This window comes from Lathamus discolor, chromosome 5 (assembly GCF_037157495.1).
Source record: "Lathamus discolor isolate bLatDis1 chromosome 5, bLatDis1.hap1, whole genome shotgun sequence".
In the NCBI taxonomy this organism is placed as follows: Eukaryota; Metazoa; Chordata; class Aves; order Psittaciformes; family Psittacidae; genus Lathamus; species Lathamus discolor.
In genome coordinates this window covers 112,020,636-112,048,455 of record NC_088888.1, presented here as the reverse complement: position 1 = coordinate 112,048,455, position 27,820 = coordinate 112,020,636, and the positions used below count along the sequence as shown (strand labels likewise).

The window sequence follows — 27,820 nt, the reverse complement described above, 5'->3', positions numbered from 1 at the left end:
TAGGGAAACTGAGGCACAGACCCCTGGCCTCAGCTCCTGCCCATCCCAGTGCCCTGCAGCAGCACCATGCCCTGTGCTCTCTGCTGTGTTGATGGGCCAGGATGCAGAATTACCAGCCAATGGCAGGATCCTGCACAAAACCTTCCCTCACTGGGTATTTCAGCAGGCAAGGGACAGGGGGACAGCAAAGGGGTGCAGAGCTGATGGAGCAGCTGGTAAGTTGGCTTGGGCAGTGCTGGAAGATCCTTGGGCCCCTGCTGGGTCAGAGGGGCAGCAAGAGGTGAAAAGCCAGTGTGCATGGAGGAGGAACTAGCAATGGACGCAAGAATACAGGATGAGATGGAGAAGGGTGCTCAGGAGAGCACTTGGGCCAGCCAGGCACAAGGCAGTGGACCTGAAGGCCCAAGAAGCAGAGAGGATCAGGCAGAAGCCACCAAGGTGACAATGCACAGACATGGCTGAAGTGCTGGAAATGGATTCTAGGGAAGGAAGCGAGCTCCCAGAAGCTGTTATGGCTCCCCCAGTCAGTCTCTGGGTACCACTGGTATTGCTTCGAAACCATCACCAGGGCACTTGCACCATGCTCAGTGAAGGCGCCTCCGGCAGCTCCAGAGCAGGCAGTGTACGGCTGCAGACACTGGTTGTTTGCAGGAAAGCACTGGAGAAGAGAGAAGGACAGGGAAGAGCCTCCAGATGATTGGAAAGAGCCTGCCTGGTGGGAATGCAAGCAGCTGCTGTTCTGCTTGCACGGTGGGAAGAGCAGGAGGATGAGTACTGTGCACAGGGGCCCCATGGGCAGATCATGTCACAGGAGGATGAGCTCTGTAATGGTGAAGGGAAAGGGCTGAACACTAGCCCAAGGCTGGAAGGCGAAGCCTGACCTGCTCACAGCACCCATGGTCATGGTACCCATGCTCATGCACTATGCTCACAGCACTGTGCTCATATTCCCACTGGTACTTGCTGCTGGTGGTCTCTACATCCGAGCTTTGTCACGCTTGGGAGCTGGCAGCAGGGTACCCATGGGGCTGCCTCCACCCATTCCACACTGGTCCCCACATCAGGGTCTCAGCCTGTCTGGTCTCGCTCCCTTCAGCTGCTGCGGTCAGCACGGCGCCGGGGCTGCACCACAACCCATGCCCGACTGCGGCATGCCCAGCGCAGCAAGCTCCCCCCCGACCGCCTGTACTATGCTGCCAGCTATGGCTTCTCCACTCCCTCAGCTGCCTGCTCAGTGCCTCGTGACTGCAGCAGCATCTGCATCACTTGTCTCCAACCCCAGCCCTGCCTCACGCGCCTCCAGCCAGCCCCTCCTTGCTTGTCTCCATCCCTCCTTCAGCATGGCCGGCAGAAGGTCTCTATGCTGAGCTGGGTTGAGAAATCCCCAAGAGCCAGAGCCTGGTGCTTGTTGCTCCCACCCTGTTCCTTCTCCTCAGTACTCTGTGGTGACAGTGCTGTGACACCCCAGCTCCTGTCCCCAGCTCTCTGTCCATCCCCTGCTGTGGGGACAGCATGGTCCCATCCCAGCTCAGAGAATCACAAACTGGTTTGGGTTAGAAGGGGCCTTAAAGCTCATCCAGTTCCAACCCCTGCCACAGGCAGGGACACCTTCCACTAGACCAGGTTGCTCCAAGCCCTGTCCAACCTGGCCTTGAACACTGCCAGGGATGGAGCAGCCACAGCTTCTCTGGGCAACCTGTGCCAGGGCCTCATGGCTCACACCTGGTCCAAGCTGCCCTGTCCCACTGCTTGGCACCTCCTGGCCAAGAGGGATGGTGGCAGCAGGGCCACAGGCCAGCATGTGCCTAAAGGGCAGCCAGGGCCAGTGCTGGGCTCCCCCATGCCCTACACTGGAGCCAGGCATCCTTTCTGGCTTCGCTCTCTGCAGCCACTCCTGCCTGTGAGCAGCTATGGCCAGGGAAGGTGAGTAGCAGCTCTGCTAGGGCTGGGAGCCAGTGACAGACACCACAAAGCCCCAGGAAGCAAGGTCCCCATGGGCCCTGGCCGGCAGCATGCCAGACGCACTCACATAAACGACAAACATACATATATACTCATCCCCTCCCTGCAGGTATTTACAGACATGGATTCCATCCCCCAGAGCCTGCTTTGCTCCATCCCGGCTCCCTCAGCCTTTCCTCACAGCAGACATGCTCCAGTCTCTCCAGCACCTTAGCTGCCTTTTGCTGGGCTTTCTCTAGTCTGCCCATGTCCTTCTTGCACTGGGGAGCCCAGCACTTGGCCCAGCGCTCCCGAGTGGTTTCCTTAACCAGTGGGCAACACTCCTAATGCAACCCAGAATGCCATTTGTCTTCATTGCACAAGAACACGCTGCTGGCTCATGCTGGGACCCACCAGGGCCTTTGCTGAGCTGCTACCTGGAGCAGCATTGGCACCAGCACTGGCACCAGCACCGGCACCAGCACCACGGCACCAGAGCAACGTGGCCGCAGGACCACACCATGCACGCGCCTCCCACTCTGCCCGGCGCATGCAGGGCTGCCATGCAAAGCAGTACAAGCACTTGCACTGATGGGCAGGCTCACATGCGGGCAGGGGCACCCTCATCAGCTCCACAGCAAGGCAAGGACCAACCTCCCCTCCTGCCCACCCTACTCCTGCTGGTGGGAGGAGAGCCTGGTGGGAAGGGTGGTGTGACAGAATGAGCATGCGAGGGCAGCCCCCTGCTCTGTTCTGCTGCCCCCACCCCAAATTCCACGTGGCAAGGAGGGGCTCAGCCCTTCCTCCTCCTCTGGCAGCGCTCCCCAGCCCAGGAGCCACCGCAGGCTGGACCCCTCCCAGTGATGGCATGCTGGGGGTCCCCAGAGGGTGCAGCAGGCGCCAGTGGGACGCTGGGCAGAGCCACAGCCCCATAATGGGGAACCCTCAATGCTAAGGTCTTACTTTTCTCTGTGGCCTCCAGGAGTTTCCTCCTCCCGCGTTTCTTCTGGGGGTCGGAAGGGGCCAGCTCACCCTCATCGGCCGGGGCGTCCAGGCCCTCCTTGGGGGTGCAGCGGCCGTTCTCCAGCGCCCGGCCCGTCTCGCCGTCCGGCAGGCTCTCCGTCTCGTCCTCCTCGGGGCGCCCACCCTTGGGGCTCGTGCCGCTCTCCTCCGCACCCTTCCACTGGGCACTGTCCCCCTCCACGTCCCCGTTGGGCAGCGGCTCGGCGGGGCTGGCTTCTGGGCAGGGCGGGGGGCACTTGGGGACGGCTGCGGTGTCTTTGGGGGTGTCACTGCTTTCCACCTGTGGAGAAGGACAGGGAAAGGAGCTGCAATGGGTGCTGGCAGTGGGTGACATGGATCTGCCTGCACCCCTGCCCATGCCCCCAGCCCTCATGCCACCATCACCAAACCCATAGCAGGCTCCCCTGCACCACTTTGGGGTGGCCAGTCCCATTTGGACCCTATCCCTGTCCCCATCCCCCTGTCCTGACCCTACTTCCCCACTGCAGACCTCACAGCACAAAGGGTATCTCTGGGACCACAGCCTAGAGACATGACTTCTCCATCAGGACACTGTCCCAGAGACTCATCTCCAGTGACAATGGGGGCCAAAAGCACATTATGCCAAAACCACCAAGTTCTACCTCCTGCACCTCAGGCATGCCAGGCTGCTGCTGCCTGAGGGGCTGGCAATGTGCTCCAGGCTGGGACAGGGCTACAATGCCACCCTCAGGATCAGGACATGTGGCCATGGAACCCTTAGGTCATGGACACCATGAGGATCACCACACAAGGCCATAGCACCCAAAGAGCCAGCATATGTGAATGTGAAATCGCTCAGAACAGGACATGCTGTTGCGAGACCCTCAGGATAAGGACAGTCTGCCATGGCACTGTCAGGACCAGGATACGCTGCCATGGGACAAAAAGACCAGGACAGTCTGCCATGGCACCCTCAGGACCAGGACACATGGCCATGATGCTTTCAGCACTAGGACACACTGCTGTGGCACCCTCAGGACCAGGAGACACTGCCACAACAACCTCCAGATTAGGCCATGCTGCAGTGAGACATGACCATGGCATATTCAGGACCAGAACACAGTGCTACAGCACCCTCAGCATGAAGTCACATGGATGTGGTACCATCAGTACCAGGAGACACTGTCGTGACACCCTCAGAACCAGGACACTCTGCCATGGCACGTTCAGGTCCAGGATACAAAACAGTAACACCCTCAGGACCAGCAAAGTGGTCATGACACCCTCAGGACCAGGCCAAATGGCCAATGCACCCTCAGGACCAGGACATGGTGCAGTGGTACCCCCAGGACTCCTGCCATGGCGCCCTCAGGAGCAGATCATATTGTAATGACACCTTCAGGTCCAGGACATGCTGTATTAACACCCTCAGGACAAGAACACATAGTCATGACACTCTCAGAACTAGGACAAGGTGCCACAAAACCTTTAGGATCAGGAAATACTACCACAGAACCCTCAGGACCTGGATGCTGTATCAAGGCACCCTCAGGACCAGGACACACTGCCATGACACACTCATAGCTAGGACACAACGGCATGGCACCCTCATGATAAGGACACACAGCCATAGCACCTTCAGGACAAGGACACTTGCCTTGACACCTGCAAAAACAAGACATGGAGCCATGTCCTGGCTCCTCAGGACCAGGGCACATGACCAAAGCACCCTCAGGAATGAGACAGGCAACCGTGTTGCCTTCAGGAACAGGCCAGCATGCCATGCCACGCAACCAGGAGCTGTCCCGAACTAACCAATGACATAGTCCTTTCCATACTTAAAGAGGACTTATAAAGTGTGGGCAGACTTTTAGTGGGGCCTGTAGTGACAGGATTAGGGATGATGGTTTTGAACTGAAAAAGGGTATGGCTGGGTTGGACATGAGAAAGAAATTACCCTCACTGAGGGTGCTGAGGCCCTGGCCCAGGGTGCCCAGAGAAGCTGTGGCTGCCCCATCCCTGGCAGTGTTCAAGGCCAGGTTGGACGGGGCTTGGAGCAACCTGGGGTAGTGGAAGGTGTCCCTGCCTGTGGCAGGGGGGCTGCACTAAGTGATCTTTAAGGTCCCTTTTATCCCACGCCATTCTAGGATTCTGTGACACTCACAGGAGCTGGACACATGGATATGACACCCTTGGGACTAAGACACAACAGCACGACACACACATGAGAAGGACACACTGCCACAGCACCTTCAGGACCAAGACACACTTCCATGGCATCCTCAGGACCTGGACACATGAACGTCAGAGAAGCAAGATATCACAAAATGGAAAGGACCTTAAAGCTCATTTAGTTCCAAGCCCCCTGCCACGGGCAGGGACACCTTCCACTGGACCAGATTGCTCCAAGCCTCATCCAACCTGGCCTTGAACACTGCCAGGGATGGCGCAGCCACAGCTTCTCTGGGCACCCTGTGCCAGGGCCTCAGCACCCCCATTGTAAAACGTTTTCTCCACATGTCCAACCCAACGCTACCCTCATTCAGTTTAAAACCATTGCCCCTTTTCCTGCCACTACAGGCTAGGGTGCAAAGCCTTTCTTCATCTTTCTAACAAGTCCCCTCTATATATTGAAAGGCTGCAATAAGGTCACCCCAGAAACAGGGGATACAACAGTATGACATCCTCAGGATGAGGACCCAAGGATATGACACCCTCAGGACCACAACACAGTGACATGGCATTCTCAGGGTCAGGACATGCTGCCATTACATCCTCAAGACCAGGACACATGGACATGACACTGTCAGGACAAGGACACAATTGCATGACACCTGCAAAAAATGGCATGGTGTCATACTATCACATAGAATCATTTAGGTTGGAAAAGAGCTTTAAGATCATTGACCCAGCACTGCCAAGTCCACCACTAAATCATGTCCCTTAGCACTACATCTACACATCTTTTAAATACCTCCAGGGATGGTGATTCTACCACAGCCCTGGGCAGCCTGTTCCAGTGCTTGACAGCCCTTTTGGGGAAGAAATTTCTCCTCATATCCAATCTAAACCTCCCCTAGCACAACTTGAGGATGTTACCTCTTGTCCTATCATTTGTTACCTGGGAGAAGAGCGTGACCCCCACCTCACTACAGCCTCCTTTCAGGCAGTTGTAGAGAGTGATAATGGCTCCCCTGAGCCTTCTCTTCTCCGGACTAAATGCCCACTGTTCCCTCAGCTGTTCCCCATCACACTTGTGCTCCAGAACCTTCACCAGCTCCGTTGCCCTTCTCTGGCCCCACTCCAGCACCTCAATGTCTCTCCTGTAGTGTGGGGCCCAGCACTGAACACAGGATTTGAGGTGCAGCCCCACCAGTGCCAGCGCAGGGGGATGATCACTGCCCCGGCCCTGCTGCCGCGCTATTGCTGACACAGGCCAGGATGCCGTTGGCCAACTTGGCTGCCTGGGCACAAGCTGCTCATGTTCAGCAGCCACCAGTCAGCACCCCCAGGTTCTTTTCCGCCGAGCAGATTTCCAGCCACTCTTCCCCAAGCCTGTAGTGTTCCATGGGGTTGTTGTGACCCAAATGCAGGACCCAGCACTGAGCCTTGTTGAACCTCACGCCACTGGCCACAACCCATCAGTCAACCTGTCCAGATCCCTCTGCAGAGCCTTCCTATCCTTCAGATGATCAACACTCCCAGCCAACTTAGTGTCATTGGGAAACTTACTGAGGGTGCACTTGATCCCCTTGTCCAGACCATTGATAAAGACATTAAACAGAACTGGCCCCAACACTGAGCCCTGAGGAACATCACTTATGACTAGTCACCAACTGGGTTTAACTCCTTTCTCCACAACTCTTGAGTGAAAAGGGTCCAGTCCTTGCTGGTCCAGCCATCCAGCCAGTTTTATACCCAGAGAAGAGTACACCCATCCAAGCCATGAGCAGCCAGATTCTTCAGGAGAATGCTGTGGGAAACAGTGTCAAACACTTTACTGAAGTCCAGGAAGGCTACAGCCTTTCCCTCATCCACTGAGTGGTCACCTTGTCATAGGAGATCAGGTTAGTCAAGCAGGACTTGACTTTCATAAACCCGTGCTGACTGGGCCTGGTCGCTTGGCTGTCCTGTATGTGCCATGGCCTTCTCAGGACCTGGACACACAGCCACAGTACCCTCAGGCCCAAGATACACAGCCATGACACCCTCAGGACCAGAACACAGTATCAAGTTATCCTCAGGAGCAGAACACAATGCCTTGAAACCCTCAGGAGCTGGACATGCTGTCATGGTGTTCTCAGAACAAGGACACACAGCACCAACATCCATATGAAAAGGAAAACAATGCCATGACACTCTCAGGACTAGGACACAGTGCCATGACATCCTCAGGAGCAAGACACAATGCCATGAAAACCTCAGGATAATGACTCATGAAAACGACACCCTGAGGAGCAAAATATATTGCTGTGGCACCTTCAGAAGGATGCAATGCCATGACAATTTCATGGTCAGGACCAGGACACACAGATGTGACATGCTGAGGACCAGGACACACAGATGTGGCACCCTGAAGATGAAGATACACTGCCATGGCATCCTCAGGAGCAGGATAAAATACCATGGCAACTTCAGGACCATGACATTCTACCATGGCAATCTCAGGACAGTGACAAACTTCCATGGCACTGTTAGGAGCAGGTTATGTTACATTAACCCCCTCAAGACCATGACACAATGACATGGTATCACCAGGGCCTGGACAGAGAGACACTGTACCCACAAGACCAGGACAGAAGTAGGTGACACCATGGGGACCTGGATAATCTTTCATGGGAACTTTAGGACCAGGACATGCTGCCATTACATCCTCTGCACCAGGACACAATGCCATTACATCCTCTGCACCAGGACACAATGCCACAATACCCTTTGGAAAAGGACACACATCCATGGCATCCTCAGGACCAAAACACATGACACCAAGAGGACCCGAATACACTGTCACATGCAACTTCAGAACAACTACATGCTGCCATGACACCCTAAGGAATAGGACATACTCCCATGACATCCTCTGCACAGGTACACAACGTCACGTTACCCTCAGGAAAGAGAAGACACATCCACAGCATCCTCAGGACCAAGACACGAGGATGTGACACCAAGAAGACATGGACACAATGCTGGGACACCTTCAGGACCAAGACAAACTGCCATGATGCCCCAAGGACCAATGTGACACCACGAGGACTAGGCAATGGAGCCATGACACTCACAGGACCAGAACGAAAAGTCCATGGCATCCTGAGGGCCATGACACAATGCATGGCATTTTTAGGTCCAGAACAAGTGGACAAGACACCCTCAGGACCAAGACACACCTCCATGGCACCCTCAGGACCAGGACTCACTGCCATAACATCCTGAGGAGCAGGTCATGTTGCAATGAACACCCAGGACACAACACCATGACATCCTAAGGACCAAGACGCAACGACATGACACCACAAGGACCTGGATACACTACTGTGACACCTTCAGGACCACAACACAATGCCATGGCACCTCAGGACCAAGACAAATGGAGGTGACACCATGAGGATCAGGACATTGAGCCATGGGAGAACCTGGATACATTGCCATGATACCTTCAGGACTTAGACATACTGCCATGATGCTCTTAGGACCAGGACACAATGTCATGTCACCCTCAGGACCAAGACAAATGGAGGTGACACCATCAGGACCTGAGCACAACACCATGGCATCCTTAGGACCAAGACACAAGGAAATGACACCACGAGGACCTGGACACAACACCATGATGCCCTTAGGATCAAGACACAAGGAAATGACACCACGAGGACCTGGACACAACACCATGATGCCCTTAGGATCAAGACACAAGGAAATGACACCACGAGGACCTGGACACAACACCATGATGCCCTTAGGACCAAGACACAACTTCATGTCACCCTCAGGACGAAGACAAAGGGAGGTGACACTGTGAGGACCAGGACATAATGCCATGGAACCTTCAGGACCAGGACAAGAGGCCATGGAACCCTCAGAGCTGGGACACAACGGCACAAAACTCACTGGTGCACGATACATGGCCATGACACCCTTGGATCAGGACATGGCGCCAAGGTACCCTCAAGACAATGGCATGCTGGGATGTCACCCAGCTGTCCCAGCCCCCATGTCGGTGAGGACATCCCCAGTGTAGGGGGGACACTGGAACTGCCCATCCTGCCTGGCTCACCTGTGCTGAAGCACTGTGGTGTGGGGCCAGTGCTGGGACCTGTCACTCCCGTGGGATCAGCAGCCGGCACATGGAATGGCTGGTGCATGTGTGCATGTGTGCAAGACAGGCGGATCCAGGGACTGCATGACAGGCAGAGCTGGCCACTGCAGCATGTGCACGTAACAGGAAGGGACAGGGCGTTTGATAACCACAGCAGGGACAGCCCATGGCTGGTGCTCGTGGGTGTTGCTACGTGTGTGTGTACGCAACAAGCAAGCATGGTGTGCGACATCTGCATGTGCAACAGGCAGAGCCAGGCCCCATGGCACCACCATGTGCAGATGTGGCCTATGGTGAGCGTGAGAGTGGGAAGGAGTGTGACAGGCACGGCCAGAGCACACGCATGTGTCAGATGGGCAACACCAACACCCGCAGGAGGTGTGCATGTGCGACAGGCGGTGCCAGCACCCGCAGGAAACGTGCAGCTGGCCCCGGCTCACAAGTGCAGCGACAGAGTGGCGAGTGTGCGTGAGTGTGAGACACGGGGGAGGACTGTCTGTGCCAGCGCTCACCAGCATGTGTGTGCGTGCCTGCGAGACAGACGGCAACGATGTGAATGCAGAGAGCGGTGCTGAGCACGTTATCGAGGCTGCGGAGCTGGGAATGGCATCACTGGTCCCCTGCTATACCACCAGCCCCATGCATGGCATGGCACCGCATGGCATGGCACAGCACAGCACAGCAGGAGCAAAGTGAGAGCGAGAGGAGCAGCCCAGCTCAGCGGTTTCCGTGGCAAAGGAGAGTGAAAGTGCTGCTGCGTCACTGCAACAGGCATGGCGCAGCCATGGCAGGGTGGGCTCCGCCTGTGCTGCTCAAGCAGACCCTGGTCATCCCCACTGCCACAGCACTGGGGAGCACTCAGTCTCCTGTGTGTGCACGCAGAGGTGCTGGCTCACTTTATGCCAAGGCATGGGGGGTCCTGTCGCTGGGGCTCAGCCCCTGTCAGTATGCCACAGTGGAGCTGTCCAGGTACCAGGCTCCCTTGGAGATCCCTCCACACACTGCTCACAGGTGTGGGGTGCCCACCGCAGACTCAACCCCACAAACAGACAAGACACCCGCAAGGCGCTGCCACTGCCACTGGGGCCAGGAGCTGACACCCCGTCCCGTTTCCCAAGCCTTGTGCTTTCCTTCCCATCCTCGCGCCCCCCCAGACGCACAGCAGGAGCTTTGCAAGAAGCCGGGAGCATCAGGAGCTCCACAGGCTGCCAGGGATGGGGGGAGAGGCCACAGGTTTGCTCCCAGACTGGCTGTGCCAGCCCTGCCTGGCCAAGGCACACTGACTTGCATGGGGACGGCAGGCAAGTCCTATCTGTGCCCTGCCTGCACCGTCTGTGCTCTGCCTGGGCTGGAGCAGGGCCCCCCCGCCTCTGCAACAGCAACGCCAGGAAATGGGGACAAGCAGCTCACCGGCACCTTCCCTACACTGCCGCCCGCCCCCACTCTGCCCCGGCCCTCACAGTGGCACAGGAGGGTGCTGGGGGCTACGGCGCGGGAGCACAGCGCCGGGGGGGCACACAAGGGAGCCGGCGGCAGGGACCCTGCTGCCCGTCCCCAGCAAACTACACGTCCCAGGATGCACCATATGGTGGCAGGCTGCCAGGGAGCAAATCCTCAGCGGCCAGCCAGGCTTGGCGTGAGCTGGGGTGCCCGCCATGCTGCCCACCGTCCCCTGCCCCAAGGACACCGGAAAGCGGATGCAGAGGTGTGGGGCAGGAGCTTGGGCGGGGGGGATCAGGTGATGGAGGTGGCTTTGCTCCCCAGGTCTCCCAGATCCGCGTTGCCGCTGCCGCAGCAGCCCCCTCCCCAGGCGCGCCCGGCAGGCGATGTGCCCCTTACCATGGCGCATCCCCTCCGGCTGGCGCTCAGACCCCCGTCCGGCTGCCGCCCGCCCCTGCGCAGGCGCCTGCCTCCTCCCTGCGCTGGTGGCCGCGGCCCCGCGGCGGCAGCGGGCGCTTCCTGCTCGGCACGGCCGCCCCGGCTCGCTGGCAGAGTCACTTCCTCCGCTCGCTCGCTGGCTCCAGGCCGGTGGGCGCGGGCTGTCGTGCAAAGGGGCAGCGACCGGAGCCGGGGAAAACACGGGCGAGCTGCTCCACAGCCCGCAGCTGGGAAAGGCCGGACAGAGCGAACCACTCCCAAATGCCCTCCCGCTGTACCGAGCCTGCACCACGCAGCCCCCACAGGAGCCCGGCTGGCCCAGCTCCCACAGTGCGCTGGTGTCACTTATGCCAGGGATGTGCACGCACCAGGCGAGAGGACATCACACACCCGTGTGCTGGGGACACGCCAGCCACCGCCACTGTTCACAGAAGGGCCTGGAGGCCTCTCTCCCCGTGCCTCCAGCCTGGTTCCCAGGGAGGGCACAGCTCAAACAAGCAGACACCATTGCCATCGGGAGGGTGGAGGTATCGTGCCAGGCAGCTGCGCAGGAGCTCCTGGCTGTGAGCAAGGGCATGTTCAAGGTGATGGAGGCTGAAGGACAGACCTTGGTGTGCCCGGCTGATGGGATACTGCAGCCGTGGGAAGCCTGGACACCGACCACAGTGGTGCGACAGGCTGCGGGGACGCTGAGCTGCAGTGGAGGGAGCTGGCACTGTCGGTGAGATGGATGCCGGAGAGCAAAGTCCCTGGCTGATGGAGGGGAGGGAGCTGCCAGTGCCTCTGTGCCTGTGCCTCACACTGGCTCTGGAAGTGACTATGGCACACGTTCTGCCTGTGTCTCACCGCGCCTGTGCACCACCGGTGCCCCAACCACCCGGTTTGGTGCGGCTGGGGGGCTCAGGGCAGGAGGAGCTGTCAGAACTAGCTTGGACTGTGATGCGGCAGCCCGGAATAAAGAGGATGGAGGAAGACCTGGGGCAAACCAAAGCAGGGCTACAGTCCCGCACCCTGGTGCTCCCTGCCAGAGGCTGTAGCTGACGGGACAAGCAGAGTCCATCCCATGTACCTCATGGGAACAAGCTGGGGGTCTCCATCCCCTCAGCAGGCCTCATGGCAAGTGTAAAGGGATATGCTTCCCACTGCATCCTGCCAGTCCCCTGCACGCCAGCATCCCCCAGCTCCCCAGCCTGCACTGAGCCTGTGAAGGGGCCCTGCCGTTCCCAGCTCTGTTCCAGCCTCCTGCTTGGGGCCGCATCCTGGACACCATGCTGAAAACAATCGCAGGGGCTGCGTGGGCTTCCCGGGAGGAAACGGGAAGGCCGGCAATGTGCTCCGGATTAGGCGGCTGCGGGGGCTGGTGGAGGCACGGCTGCGGGGGGCTCAGCCCAATCCCCCAACGGGATGAGGTTCGGGGGGCCATGCAGGCATCAGGAGCATGGTGGCACGCACTCCCCTTGGGGCTGCAAGGACACGGCAGTGACAGTGGGGCTAACCATCACCACTGGCCCTGGGGCTGGGGAGGGCCACCCTGCTGGGACCACACGATCCCCATCCCATGTTAGGCCCATGGCTGAGCAGACCACACAGGGGTGCCATGGCCCTTCTCCATCCCCACTCTTGGCAGCTCCTTCCCACCAGCATGGCAGACCCTTGCCCACCATGTGTTCAGGAAACGGGTGTCACCACGCATCTGCCATGGCATCCGCTCAGCCCCAGCTCCCTCCCCAGGCCCTGCCATGCTGCCAATGCCAGGAAGATGCGCCGGGTTACAGTGGGATATGGGGAATGTGGGGGGTTAACCTTGGGATGCGACAGGCACCGCATCCCCTCACATGACAGCTGTTTGGGACAGGGACACACAGCCCACCCGGCAGCACAGCTGTCATGCCTTGGCACAGCACCCACCGAAAACCAGCCTCCCAGCGCCCTCACACCTCCAGCCCTTCAACAGCCACACCAGCCAAACCCCGTGCCCCGGCTCCAGCCCCACTGCCACTTTCCTACCTGGGTCAGAACCAGACGTTGGCTCACCAGGCCCCCAGGTTTCCCTGCGCTGCCGGCACGTCCCAGTGCTGCTGCTCGGACACCGCACAGGGGAAGGGGAGGCCGGGACCCACCCCATATCCATGCCCCTCCCAGGCTGCCCCGGGACCCGTCCCTTTCCCCGAGGAGGGCCCGGCGGCAGGTCTGCCTTCCTGCCCACCCACCCGCTTCCTCCGCACTGGCCAGGCCCTGGGAACAAGCGCTGCCTTTCTCTCGCTCCCCTCCCCTCCACTGGGCCCCTGCCAAGGACGCTGCTCCACTGGGAGCCCGCCGGGCTGCACGGCCCCATGCCGGCCCTGCCACCTCACTCGCAGCCAGGGCGACACCGGTGGGGACTTGAATGTGGGGTGGAGGCTGGCTGTGTGGCAGAGGGATGATGGGGGACAACCCCAATGCACTGCACCCCCTGGACAGCATGCTGATCCCAGTCCAAACCCACAGGGCCCCTTCCCAAGCTTGGGGAACTGCCAGGAGGGTAGACACAGGATGGGGCAGAACATGGCTCATGCCCCCTCTACTATGGAGATGGTCCTGGGAGAGTCACTGCGTAAATGGCAACATCCACAGACCCACTGAAAGAGGGGGTGTCCCCACTGCTGAGCCTGGCTGGAGCCACTGGTCTTGGAGCCACAGCATGGTTTGGCACAGAACGGCATGGCACAGCTCAGCATAGCACGGCGCACCACAGGACAGCAAAGTATGGCCCGGCATGGCTCAGCACAGCTCAGAACAGCACAGCTTGGCGTGGCATGGCATGGCTCACTGATACCATGATACCTGTCCCCAGCCAGACCCTCAGTGTGGGGATCTGGGAGGCCGCAGGAGCAGTGAGCTGGGGTAGCCCTGCTCACCTGGCTGACAGCATCACACCCCGGGCAAAACACGTCCGACACCTGGGAAAACAGAGGGACTGGTTACCACCACCAGGCAGGGCCCCCCCCCCCCCCCCCCCCCCCCTGCCTCCCTGCCACCTCCTGCCTGTCCTCTGCACCCCTCAGAGCCCCCTGCGGGACCCAGTGCTGGTGGGGGTGCCAGGGCTGAGCTCCCCACCCCATGGATGAGTTAGGAAGAGAAGGCAGCAGCAGCACGGGTCCTTGGTGCCCCAACCCCTTGCCAGCTCCACATTGAGCAACCATGCTCCATCCCCAAGCAGGTCTCACATCCTTGTCTCAGGCTCAGCACCCTTCTGCAACACATCTGCCCGCTGGGTCCCTGTGAGTAGGGCCCTTGGAACCCACGGCTGGTCCCCAAGGTTCCCCCAGGGTCCCCATGCTCGGCACCAGATCCACCGCAGCCATGGGCTGCTCCTGCCAGCACGGGCACCAGCACTACCGGGCTCTCCAGTGGGTGGATATTTTTAGCAGCTCACACCCGGCTGGGGCTTTCCCCAGCTTCCTGGCACTGCCCATGGGCCATGGGACTTGCCAGCTCCGGTCACTTGGCAGTGGGAGGTGCTGGCCAGGCTGGCTATGCCATGCATGAGGCAGGTGAGGGGAGCATGGAGCAAGTGCACACAGGATGGGCACCCGCCATAAACCAGGCAGTTCTTCTGCAGGAGATACCAGGATGTGCCTGGTGTTGTGGCACTGCCGGCATCCATCCATCTATCCTGCTCCGGACCCACTGTGCCAGATGGGGCTCCTGGGACCACCAGCCCCGATAGCCGGAGACCTCCTGGTTCCCAGGCTCAGTCTGTTCCTGAAGACTTTCCCCATTTGTTCCCGTGCCAGCATTGTTCTTCCACAGAAATGGCTCCCCCCGCCCCAGCACGTACCTCCCGCCCCACTGGATTTACAGCCAGCGTTCAGAGCCTGGCCGCCCTGCTGGCTCCCAGCCCCATGTCCCATCCCCAGGCAATGCCGGCCTGGCTTCCCTGCCCCAACCCCCAGGATGGCAGACTGGGACAGGCAGCACGGATCTGGACATGTCCAAGTGCAAGATTAACCCTTTCTGCAGGTGGAAACTTTTGCAGAAAGATTTTGTAGCCTTCTAGCAGTGAAGGCACCAGGGAGCTCTGCCCTCTTGTCCCCTGCCTGAGCCCTGCCAGCACCCATGTGATGTGCCCCTTCTCAGCAGGGCTTCAGCACCAAGAGGAACCTCTGCTCCTCCTCTGAACACTGAATTCATGGTGGCGGCAGCAGCTGGCGGTCTGACATCTGGCCAGCCAAGGGAGGAAGCCACCATGGCTCCCCAGCTGGCACCAGGACACACCACAGCTTGGGAGGAACAAGTCACCACCTCTGTGAGCAGCCCCCAGCGCTGGGTGTCCTGTCCCGGTACCCCACCAGAGCCAGCTGCTGCCCAAAGCCCTTAGGACCCCAGCACCCTGCAGCACCCTGCAGCACCCTGTGAGCAATGTGGCGTTCTCCCGCACCTACCCCTCGTCCAGCAGCACCACCAGGGCCCCATGACATGCTCACGGGATAAGCCATTCCAGCTGCTCTGGCACATGGTGGGCCGCGATCCTGGCTGGCTGTGCTAGTGAGCTAGGAGCTCACCAAGCCCTGCACATTTAGGAGTGGACATCACCAGCCCAGCGGAGCTGGGCAAGCTGGAGGGGGCTCGGTTCTGTGCACTCATATCTACATTGTTACTGCAGCTGCTTGTGCCTAGCTGGTACTGCAGCCAGAAGAAGGGCTACAAGGGGGGATCAGGGGTGCCAGCCCCCCAGACAGGGAGCAAACACATGGTGGTGTTTGCTCAACCAAAGCCACACTGAGTGCAGCGCTGCTGCTGCTGGGCACAGGGGGGCTTGCCAGGGGCTGCAGGGAGGGGGCAGCACTTGGGGGCTAGGGGCACACATGCTCCCCTCCTGCCGCTGCACCGCATCAGGCTCTCCTCCATCCGGGAGCCCTGGCACACTGGGAGCCATAGTCTCCCACCAGAGCAGCACCTCCACCAGCGGGGAGGACACCCTGCTGCCCCCCACTTGGCCCCGCGCCTGGCGCCCGCTGGCTCACCTGGGCATGCTTGCGCTTCCGCCCGGGCCGCCCGGCTTTCCTCATGGGCGTCCCTGGCTCCTTCTCCTCCTTGCTCTGGTTCTCCTCGGGCTCCTCTTCCCCCTGCGAGCCGGAGACAGAGAGGACGGTTACGCTGCCAGCCCCAGGGCCGGGCAGCCCGGGGTCCTGTGTAGGGCTTCGCTCCCACTTGGTGCTGGGATCGCCAGCACCATGGGTGCACCGCAAAGGATCGTGCATGGCCAGGTGTCTGGCTGGCAAGGTGAGAGCACTGCCAGCATCACCAGGCCAGTGGCCTCCAGGGCACCATTACAAGGGCGACTGACACCAGGCTTGTGCTGCGGCATCACCTGCCCTGGGACTGGGCACCTTCACCAGGGGAGCCCTCCTGCACCATGCTCCTGTGCCGCAGCTGGCTCGGGAGCACATGCCTGCTCCTGCAACCCACTGGAGCCCTACACACGTGGGGTTGGGGGCCTCTGCACTGTGCTGTGTGGAATGGGCTGCATGGTCCCCTTGGCACAGCACAGCACAGCGCAGGTTGCTGCACAGCTCCCTGGGGACAAGGGCATGCAGCAGGAGCCAGGGTGCCCTCAGAGCAGGCAGGCAGCTGGCTGCTTCACCACGCCACCCCCAGCTCAGGCACTTCAGGGGACCACGCACCCCTGTTCATGCCCCAGAGCAGCTGCCAGCGCCCCACCACCCAGTCCCCCCTCCCCGGTGCCGTGCCCCAGCCTGGGGCGCTGGCACTGCGCACGCGCTGGGCGGCGAAGCAGGAATGCAGCCCCAGGAAATGAACCTGCTCCCCATGCCGGGGCCGCAGCGGCCGCCCAAGGACCACGGTGTACCGGGGCCCCTGCTTCCCGCTTGGGGGGCCCGTGCCTGGCGCCGCGGCACGGCAGGGGGACGTGCATGCAGGGCGAGGGCTGCGCAGGGCCCCCAGCGTGTCCCGCGGTGGCAGCGGGGCCGGTTTCACCTGAGCCCCAGAAGATCCCGGCAGCAGCAGCCAAGGCAGGAAGAGGCCGCGGAGGGGGGAGCAGGAGAAGGAGGAGAGGCCGGCGGGGGGCTGGTGAGGGAGAGGCCGGGGAGGGGATGGGGCTGGCAGCCAGACAGCGCCGACATCCAGCTGCACCCGCGCAGCCTTGCAGCCACAGCGGGCGCCAGCTCCAGCCGCATTCCTGCCTGCTGCTGCCCCCCTTCCCCCTGGGCTGGGGTGGTTGCAGGCAGCGTTGCCTGCAGCACCACTGGGCCGCAGCCAGCACATCCGGGATCTGGCCTAAAGGTCCCATGGGTCAGGTCACGTGGCCATGGCCATGGTCAGGACGCAGCCGTGGTGCCCCATAGCTGCAGCATGCCATGGTTGTGGTCCCCCAGAGTAGCTCCTCTGGGTCTCTCACAGCCCACCCACCCAAACCCAGCCTGTACCCTCTGTGCCCCGTGCCGCCCATCCCACCTCATCCAGGGCTGTGTATGTGGGATTGCACCGCAGCCATGTGCCGGTTTGTCCCCAGCAGCTATAGCAGCCTATGAGGACCACACTGGTCCCAGCCCCACTGCCACATGCTGGTTGCCCCCAGCCCCCCCCCCAGCACTGACAGTACACATCCCCAGCCCTGCAAGGACCATGCGCAGCCCTGGCACCCACAGGCACAGCGCTGTGGGCTGGGAAACCAGGGGCTAGCAAAGAGAGGCGGTACCTCAGTACTGGGGGGGCTCAGCTCTCCACACAGTCCTGGGCGGGAATTTTTGGGACGGGTCCAAGGACGACGTCAGGATCACAGTTCCAGCTCCATCCTGGCGCAGGAGCCAAGCGAGGTCCACAGGGGGGATTCCCAAGGTCCCACAGGCTCACTGTGCATCACCATGCAGCAGAGCCTACAGCCAGGGGGAGCAGAGCAGAGCCCCCTTGGCTGCAGCTGCCCAGCCCCTCTCCTAACACTGGCAATGCCACGGCAGAGGTCAGCCCCCTGACACCCATCCCTTTGCCCCCTGTGCTGCCCCAGCTGCCAATGCATGGCTCCAGCCACCTTCCCCCATTCTATACGCTGACTTTGGCCGGGCCCTGGTGATGTAAAGGGACGTATGTCTGGGTATCAAGTGCACGGTGCTGGCACATGGGCAATGCCGTATGGCCAGCCCTCCCATAGCCTGGCGAGGATGTGGCTAGGGAGCACCTGCTGGGTGCCACTGCCGCGGGAGGGTCCGCACTGTGGAGACAGGGAGGTGCCCGCAGCATGCACAGGGACAAGGCAAGCTCCCCAGAAGCTGTCCCCACTGCTGCAAATGGGGGGCAGCCCCATGGCAGGGCTCAGCACAGTCCTGGCACCACCAACCTGGGGGACATGGGGCCCAGGGCATCAGTGGGGCTGCAGGGACACCCTCAGGCACAGCTGGTACCCCAAAAGCAAGGCAGGCGCCCAAGGAGCAGAGATGCAGCCTGAGTGCAAGCAGGGCTGGTGCAAAGGGCTGTGAGGGGGATCTGCTCCCCCCGGCCCAGCACAGGGTTGCCTCTGCTGCAGCCCCTCACTGCTAGCAGCTGCCTGGAGCTGAGTCATGTCCCCATATATCACCCGCTCCCCTTCTCCCCACGGCTCAGCAAGGCACGGGGCTGCATGGCACGTCCCTGATGCACTGTGCTCCTGCGCCGCTGCCAAGCAACAATCCAGAGGGAAACCACTGCCGAGGAAAAGAGCTGCTGCATGACGCAGTGCTGGCTCCATGACTGTTGTGCCGGGTCCCTGCTCCTGGCTGCACCAGGCCATCAGCGGGGTGGGAGCAGGGAGCCCTTTCAGCAGGGGGACACTGCCCCGATGGGGCAGGAGAAGGTTGGTGCAGAGACGCTGCCCTTGCACAGAAGCTGTGCACCAGCTCGACCCACAGTGCCATGGGTGTTGAGGATGGCCTCGTCCTCCTGGCCCTGCAGGCAGCACACATCCTGCATCCCTTCGGCAGAGGTGACCTCCGTGAGTGGCTGCGAGGGAAGCAGTGCTGTGTCCCGGTGGGGTCAGGCTAGGACAACACTCAGCTGGCGCGCTCGTGGCGTGCTCACTGCCAGCTTGCATGGGTTGCTGGCACCCTGGGGACCAGCACCAGCACCGGCGGGTCCTGCTTTCGAGGGCGAGCCAGGCTGCACCACAGGCATCGGTTTCTCCTACAGCTCTTCCCCCAGCCCCTGCTGTACTACAGCCTCATGCCCCAGTCTTTGAGCCAGCTGCACCACACACCTATAGAACCTCACCAAAACATGGTGGGCTGCCATGTCTGCCTCCCGGCCTGCCCCACCACCTTGCTCACACTCCTGGTGCTGGTGATCTGTACGGGGGAAGCCCAGGACCAACCAAATGACCTCTGGTTCACTTGTCTCCACCAGCCGTGCCAAAAATGTGCTGGGCACTTCCCAATGGACACACTCAGCCCCTCCAGCAGCTAGGAATTACGGCTGGAGGACAGGAAGAACAGGCACGGGACGCACGGTGTGGCTGCCACAGCCAAGCCAGCCTGGAGGAACTCAGATGACCCTGACCCCGTGCTGCCTGCAGTGGGATGGCATCCAGCTGGCCGCTGGCTCTGCTCCCCACGCCTTGACCAGGGCAAGCCCTGCCCCTGTGCCCTTCTCCTCTCCGTGGGAAGAGTGATGCCTTTACCGGCACTGGGAGCTGCCACACTGACCCAGCATGTCCTGGTTTGGTGGGGATGCTGGCAACACTGGGGATGTCCCAGCCCCTGCTCAGCCTCACCCTATCCTGTGCCAGGCAGGGTGGTTTGGGGTCATCCCTCCCCATAGAACTGTGCTCCAGCCAGGAAGGCAGGGGAACACATGCTGGGGACTGGGGCCCATCTGTTGCAGCCACAAGCCTCACACATGGTGTGGTGATGAGAATGCAAGCATGCACTGCGTGCCATCCAGCATCAGAGGGGTTCCCTCCAAGCCCAGGTGTTGCACATGGGGAGGCAGGGGCAGGTGCAGAGACCCATGAACCCCACAGGAAGTGGGACCCCCATGACGGGAGCAGGACTGGCACAAAGGCTCGAGCCTGGCAGCGGTGAGGCTATACCCACCCCATGTCCCCCTCCTGCTGCCCTGCAGCCCAGGGCATGCACCCGCCATCCACCCCATCACCACCAAGCCATCAGAGCTGAGGCAGCCCCAATGTGGGGGACACCCCCAGCCCACAGACAGGCTTGCCCCAGCTGTGGCTTCCACTGGTAGGTGACAGCAGGTCTCTGCTTCCCCATCCCCTCCCTGCGCTCCCCTACTGCCAAGAATAGCTCAATCCGTGCTAATCCTGGCTGTGGCTCAGGGCTCCCCATGGCCGGCACCACGCTCCCCACCGCGTCAAGGGGGGAGCATGACTGGCACACAGCAGAGAGAACCCTGCATCCCCTTTTCCTGCATGGCAGACAGCATTGGTCAGGAGCGAGCCAGACCCCCAGAGCCCACCGCTGCCCCTGGCACCGCAGCCAAGGCCAGCAATGGGATCGGCCGCAGCACAGGCAGAGTCCCCCTGGCAGCCCCCCACCTACTGAGAGCCGGCAGAGCTGCAGCAAGTCCCTACCTTGTGCGTGTCGAGCGCCTCACGGTTTGGAGTGGGGCTGCTGGCATCGAGGGTCCCGCTGGACGGCATGGTGGGGAGCGAGGGCGGGCGCCTGGGACTGGCGCCTCTTCAGCACCAAAGTGGACCCTGCTGCTGCTGCACTCCGGCTCTCTGCACCGAGGAGGGGGTCCGGGAGCCGCTGCCCACTGCCGCCGCCAGCCCCTGCGTCCTGCTGCCTGCCTGGATCCTCCTGCCCCTGCGGGAAGCAGAGAGGGCCGGGGTGAGGGGGCAGCACCGGCCCTGGCACCCCCCGCTTGCTGCACCGCGCCCTGGCCCCCGGCAATTATTAACACGCCACAACCTTGACTCAACTGGGCTGGGCCAGGCCCTTGTCCCCAGCATCACCCCTGGCCTGTGCGGGGTGCAGGGCGCAGTGTGGGGTGTGTGATGCACTATGGTGCCCAGTGCGCGGTGCAGAGTGCACTCTGTGGTGTCCATGGTATAGAATATGGGGTGCAAGTTGCACAGTGTGGGGTGCAGAGTGCAGCGGTGCATGATGCATTCTGCAGGGTGCATGCTGTGGCGTGCATGGTGTGGGATGCATTCTGCAGGGCGCACTGGGCAGAGTGTGGGGTGCAGGGGGTGGGGTGCAGGGGTGGGGTGTGGGGTGCAGGTTGTGGGGTGCCTTCTGGAGGGGTTGGGGTGCAGGTTGTGGGGTGCATTCTGCAGGGGTGGAGTGCGGGGTGCAGGCTGTGGGGTACAGGCTGTGGGGCGCATTCTGCAGGGGTTGGGGTGCAGGCTGTGGGGTGCAGGGGTGGGTGCAGGGTGCAGGCAGGGGCTGCGGAGGAGGCGTCAGCCCCAGCACCTGTTGCTATGGCAAACGCTGCCTGCATTAGCCATGGCCGAGGCTGCTGTTGCCTTTGGCACCGGAGCTGCAATTTGTTTCTAGAGCTTTCCAGCCGCAGCCCGTTCCCAGCGGCGGGGCGGGGGGCTGCCGGGCGGGCAGGGCCGCCGCTCCTAGGAACAGAAACTCCAAATCCGACACGTTCCTCCCGTCCCCACGGCTGCCTGCAGCGGGGGCTGCCTGCAGGGCCGCCTGCGAGGCGGCGGGGGGGGGGGGGGGGGGGGGGCGGAGCGCCAGCCCTGCAGCAGCACCACTGCTTGCATGGCCCCCCCCGGCACTCAGGGTGCTTGGCTGGGGCCCAAGGGTGGGAGATGGACGGGAGCGCGGCCACCCCTGCCCCAGCTCTCCCAGCACAGCCCCTCTGGCAGGCAGGGCTGGGGCGGGATGCAGGCAGGGATGGAGGCAGGGGTGCAGGCAGCAGGTGGTATGGTGGTATGGGTTGGGGGCTGCAGGCGGGGAGTGTGAGGTGCAGGTACAAGATGCAGGATAGGGGTGCAGGATGACACCTGGGGGTGCAGAACAAGGGATGAGAGGTGCGGGGTGGGGATGCAGGCTGTGGGTGCTGCGCACAGGATAACAGTGCAGGGTGTAGGATGGGGATGTGGAGTGCAGGCTACATCCCCCCCCCCCCAGCCCTGTAGGAGCTAGTGGGAGCAGGGCAAGGGCTTCCCCATCCCTCTGCTTCATCATTTCAGAGAGCTCCCTGGGGGAGGCCTTGTGCCCTGTCCCTGTCCACATCCCAGGACACTGTCCTCACAAGCCCTCTGTCACATAGGGCCTGTCACCTGTAGAGTCCCTCTGTCCCCAGCCCAGCACACTTGGTCCCCTACGCTGCTGGCTTCTACCCCACACCAGCACCCCAAGCACCGTAATGCACCTTAGTGAGATGCCTGGGGCTGGCACCGAGCACTCTTGAGCACCCACATGCCGCCACTTCAGGCACCTCTCTGGCAGGTTCTGTGCCACCAGCACCATAGCACGCTGCTGGGCACAGCATGGCACAGCACAGCGTAGCACCTAGGCTCCATGTCCCTCCCTGCCACCTGCCTCCTTGGGGTGCTAGGGGCCCTGCCCACGCCCCCCAGTGCCCCCAGCCCTGCTACCACTGCACTGTGGCTTGGCAAAGCCCCGGGCGCGGGAGGACGCATGCTGCTAGGAAGCACCTGGGGACACCCCTGCTGCACCCAGGCACCTCCGCGGCAAAGGTGTCCCCCCCTCTCCCGGGCCCCCCTCCGCGTGCCTATTGACACTGTGGGGTGCTGATGTCCATGGTGTCCCCGCTGCCCGAAGGGTCCTGCCTGCACTGCCCTGCCCTGCAGCACTGCTGCCGCTGCCACTGTTTGCCTGCACGTCCCCACAGCCCCAGAAAACATCTCGGCCGCCAGCAGCCCCCTAAGCCAGCCCCACCGCACTGGGGTCCCTCCGGCAGCCCCAGGGTGATGGGTGAGCCCCCCCGCTCCAGCATCCCCAGTGCCTGGTTAGCGCGCGGCCCCGAGCCGCCCCGCTTGGCGCTGCCGAAGGGCCAGCTCGCGGGCTTTGATTCGCTTCCAGCAAACATGGTCTCCAAACGCACTAAAAATAGTTGGGCTGCGTACAAACCCCGCGGCAGCCCCGGGCCGGCGGCCGCCGAACAAAGACAGCGCGAAGTCGGCGGTACCGGCTGCCTCCCGCTCCCCCAGCCCCGCCACCGGCACCGTGGGGTGAGCGTGGCCATCCCAGGAGGGCACATGCGGGAACCACGGTAGCCCCCGGTCAGTACCAGCGCTGCCCTCCCGCGCTCTTACCCGGCTGCGGCTCGCCTGCCGCGGCGCGATGGGACGGGACGAGGGGCTGCGGCACCGTGCCCCCGCGCTAGGCCGCCGACACCCTCCTCCCGCAGCGCCGGGGCATCCCCTCGCCGATGTGGTTGCCTCGGCGGCGGCGGCGGCGCGGACAGACCCTCGTCCGGCGCTCGCTTGCTTGTTCGCCGCCGAAGCGCGGGGAGGGACTCGCCGCGTTCCCTCCTGCCTCCCTATTTAACCGCTCGGGCTGACCTTACGGCTGACAGTGAGCGGGGGAACCGGCAGCCCCAACCCGCGCCGTGCCGCTCCCGCACGGCAGGGCCCCGGCGAGTCACGCTCGCCGCGCGGCAGAGGCGTTGCAAAGTAGGTTACCTGCGATGGATGGATGAGACACGCAGCACTGACAAAAAAAAAAAAAAAAAAAAGGAAAAAAAAAAACAACCAAAACCCCCCAAACCCGCCTTTTTTATATTCAGGGACCTCGCCGGCGCCTGCCGTTCCGTGCCGCAGCCGGGAACCTGCAGGAACCTAAACGGCCATTTTAGGTGACAGCGACTGGGGTCCCCGACAGCCCCCCATGCCGGTGGCGGGTGACACCTGCACCGCAGTGTCTCCCCCTCCTGTTCCTGTCCTGATGTGACCCTGCGTGCAGCATCCCCCGGTGCGGTGACACGCACCGGGCTTGGACAGGGTCCCTCGTGCGCCTTTGGGGGTGGGGACGCACGAGGGACCCCGTCCAAACGCCTCTCCCGTGACAAGTGCCGCAGCGTATTATTATTGTTGTTGTCACTTTGAGTCACCGCCACCCCCGGGCAGCCGCGCTCCTCCTCCTCCTCCTCCTTCTTCCCAGCGCCAGGGAAGAACTTCAGAATTGAGTCAGAGGGGCCAGGAGCTGCGGCCGTGAGTCACCCCCCACCCCCTGCGCCCCCCACCCCTGACTCATGGCGGGGTGCTCCCCCCACCTTCAGCCCCCCTGCGGCGTGGGTGCTGCTGGCAGGGGCAACCGGGGACAGAGTGGGCGTCCCCCGGGTCCCAAAACTGAGCTGAGCAGCAGCAGCTCCCCTGCGATCGCCTCTGACAGATGGTTGTGCCGAAACCACGGTCGTGGGCAAAGTGTTGACCTCATCCCCTGTAATTGTAACTTACGAGCAAAATATTTGGCCACGCTGCTTAGGGGTGCACGTGGTGGGCAGGGAAGCGCCTGCCCGCCTGGCCACACATGCAATGGCTCCTGCCCTCGCTGCAGCCACTGGGGAACCGCTGCCAGGTCCTGCAGGGGTTCTGAGGGTGTAAGGTGCTGGTGAGTGCCCAGGTATCCTAAAAACAGACCCAGCGCAGAGGGGGACCCCAGGTTGGTTGGCACCACTGCATCAGTGCCATGCTGCACCCTGGGGAGTAATGCACTGCACAACAGTGCACCTCAGGGAGCACTGCAGTGCCCTTTGCTGCACCCCAAGGAGCAACGTAGGGTCCTGCACTGCACCCCAACATGCAATGCACTGCACTGTGCTGCGCCCCAGGGACTGACACACTGCCCTGAACTGCACCCCTGGGAGCAATGCATTACCACAAGCAAACCAAAGCACAGACTGCAGCCCCAAGCAGAGCTGAACCTGCAGAGCAGCAGCACCAGAAAGGGCCAGGAGCAGACGAAAGTGCCCACGAGACAGGAAGGGATGGCCATGCACACGGAAGACACCAGCATCAAGACATGGTGCTGTTCTGCAGGTGGGACAGGAGTTCATGAAGGAGCCACAGTCGAGCTCCAGCAGGAACGCCTTGCCATGGAGAGCTGAGGAGCTCGGCGTGCGCAGCTTATCGGCGGGAAAAACCAGACCGAAAGATGATGTGATTATGGTGAGCAAGTGCTGCTGCAGGCAGAGCCCTGGGCAGGGCGGAAACCCTCCAGCTGGCAGGGCTGCGGGGCTGGAAGCAGGGTTCCGGCGATTCAATTGGCAGTCAGGGTCGGGCTTTGAACTGGGAATGGCAGTTAACCATGGGAACAGGCCCAACCGGTGCTGGTGGCGAGTTCCCGTGCGTGCCGAGCCCTGAGGCTCAGCCTGACACCTCTCTGGCCAGGTGCAGTGATTTGCCAGTTCAGATGGTGTCAAAAAGCCAAACCAACCCACAGCCTAGAGAGAAAACCAGGGAGCAGACATCTCCAACCCGGCGAAACCACACACCCAAACACCGCTGGCTCCTCCGGCAGTGCTGGAGCCACCGCAGCACGTGTGCTCCTGGCACACGTGTGTCCTGGGCGCACGCACACGCGTGCTGGCAGTTACCTGGCAAACATACGCTCTTTCCCCTCCAGGTGCTGCAGGGAGCCACACCTTGCTGCTCGCCTGGCCTGCCCAGGGTAGGCAGCAGTGCAGGCAGCGCCCGTGCGAAGGCATCAGGCAGGGATGTGCAGATGTACAGTCCTAAAAATACCCATTCAAAAACCAGCAGGTTTCGAAAACCTAGGGTCCTCAAGTGGCTGCCCCAGCATGGCACAGCAGCTCTGTGGCAGCACTGGTGTGAAGTGGGGCCAAAGCAGTGGCCACCACTGTATTTCAGGCACAGCTGTCACTTGTGCTCGGCAGCTCAGTGAACATGTAGATAGCCATGGGACTGCCTGGGCTGCAGCCTCGCCAGGCAGCAAGTGGCACGGACACCAGCATCCTGCCTTTCCTCGAGAGGCAGCGGGTGCTGCATGTCACGAAAAGAGGCTCCCGCTAAGAAGTTTCAAGCTGACTCAGCACGAAAGGCCAGTGCAGGCGCGGGAGCTGCCGGGAGACAACATCCACTCCCGGTCCCTTGCCGTGGCTGCGCGGCTTTGAGGGGTTTGCTCAGGGCTGGTCCCAGCGTCCCCATCTGGGTGATGCCACCGGGGCGGGCGAAGGGCATCTGCTGGCACGGCCAAGCGGGATGCGGGCACCCGCCGTTGCAGCCGGCTCCTGCCAACGCGCAATCGGTGCAGCAATGCAAGCACCGAACGCCAATCCCGCGGTGACACCGTCTACGTCACACAAAGGGAAGAAATAAAGAAAGAGGAACTGAGCGAAGAGGAAAATTTCATTTGCCCACAGGTTCGCACACATGAACACACGAGAACGAAGAGGGGAAAGGAAAAATAAAAGCGACAGGAAAGGGGAAAGCGCGCAGGCAGCCCCAGTGGGGCCGGGGTAGCAGGCAGGCAGCAGGCAGGCAGCGGGCAGGCAGCACGGAGTGCCCTGTCAGGCCTCTGCCCGCGCAGCCCCGTCCCTGCCGGGCTTGCGGCGCTTCTGCTTCCCGCAGGGGGGGAGATCGGGGCAAACCCCACAACTTTGGGCAGCCGGACCCTCGGGGCAGCTCTCCCGCTCCTGCGCCTGCTGCTGCCGCCGCCGCCCGAGGGAGGGCAGCGCCGGGCCGAGGGCTGCGGGAAGCGGCCCCTCACCGCGGCGGGGATAGCCCCGGCCGCAGCAGCCCCGCGGGGTCTCGCCGTGGGGGCTCTCCGCTGCCCTGCGATGGGCAGGGGCTGGGACACGCACCCTCGGCGGTGACACCCCCGGGCAGCCTCGCAGCCCCAAGCGGGCCGGGCCGGGCCGGGCCGGGCCGGGGCCCCGCGCTGCCCTTCAGCCGCCCGGCGCGGCGCTCAAGGACACGGCGGCGCCGCGGGGGCCGGGCCCGCCGGGCCGCGCCGAGCCGGGCCGAGCCGAGCCACCCGCCCGCCAAGCGGGGCCGGGCCGGCAGCGGGGGTGGCCGCGGGGACGGGGGGGGCGGCGAGGCGGGCCCGGCCCGGCGGGTGGCGGCCCGGCCGCTGCCATGTTTTCCTGCTCTACGCTGCGCCTCCCGGCCCGGCCGGCCCGACCCCGCTACAGCCCCCGCCCGCCGCCGCGATGCCCCTGGGGTCGTGGGGTACCGGGAACACGGGGACACACGGCACGGGTCCGGGGAGGGGTGTCCGCGGGCCGCCCGCCGGGCTGTGCGGGACGGGCCGGAGGGAGCCGAACCGAACCGAACCGAGCCGAGCCGAACCGAGCCCAACAGACGCGAACCGAGCCGAGTCATGCCGAACCGAGCCGAGTCATGCCGCGCCGAGGCAGGGACTGCTGAGCGCGGGGTGTCCCCTCCCGGGGGTCCGCGGGGGCCACCCGTGTCCGCGCCGCCGTGGGGCAGTTACCTGGGCCGGTGCGGGCCCGGCGCGCCGTGCCGAGCCGTGCCGAGCCGTGCCGAGCCGCCGCCGCTGCGCTGCCCGGCGAGGCCTCCTCCCGCAGCGCCGCCGCCTCCACTGCAGCACCGAGCCGCGCCGCCCGCCCGCCGCGCGGTCCTAGCGCCCGCCGCACCGCGCTGAGCGCAGTTCAGCCCCGCCGCGCCGGCCCCGGCCCCGCCGGGCCAAGCCGAACCGAGACCGGCCGGGCCAGGACAAAGTAGCTGCAGGCAGTGCCGGGCTGGGGTGTGCCGGGATGTGCGGAGCGCGGCTGCGTTGGGCCAGTCCGGGCAATGCTGGGCCTTGC

The 27,820-nt window shown here is 62.6% G+C and overlaps 1 protein-coding gene across 3 annotated transcripts in view; it reads right to left on the bottom strand.

Moving 5' to 3' along the window:
• The window catches only part of DNMT3A (DNA methyltransferase 3 alpha), a 46,607-nt gene extending 19,020 nt beyond the window's left edge, over positions 1-27,587 (bottom strand). The window contains exons 1-5 of one of the 3 annotated variants that reach the window (XM_065682037.1): positions 27,487-27,587; positions 20,679-20,913; positions 16,126-16,227; positions 14,017-14,058; positions 2,905-3,244 (exon numbers count right to left, since the gene is read on the bottom strand). In XM_065682037.1, the coding sequence (XP_065538109.1) occupies positions 2,905-3,244; positions 14,017-14,058; positions 16,126-16,227; positions 20,679-20,747 (553 nt within the window). In that variant the 5' untranslated portion in view covers positions 20,748-20,913; positions 27,487-27,587. The remainder of the gene's footprint in view (positions 1-2,904; positions 3,245-14,016; positions 14,059-16,125; positions 16,228-20,678; positions 20,914-27,486) is intronic. The other 2 variants (XM_065682039.1, XM_065682038.1) reach the window with 2 other exon arrangements.
• Between the last annotated feature and the right edge of the window lie 233 nt (positions 27,588-27,820).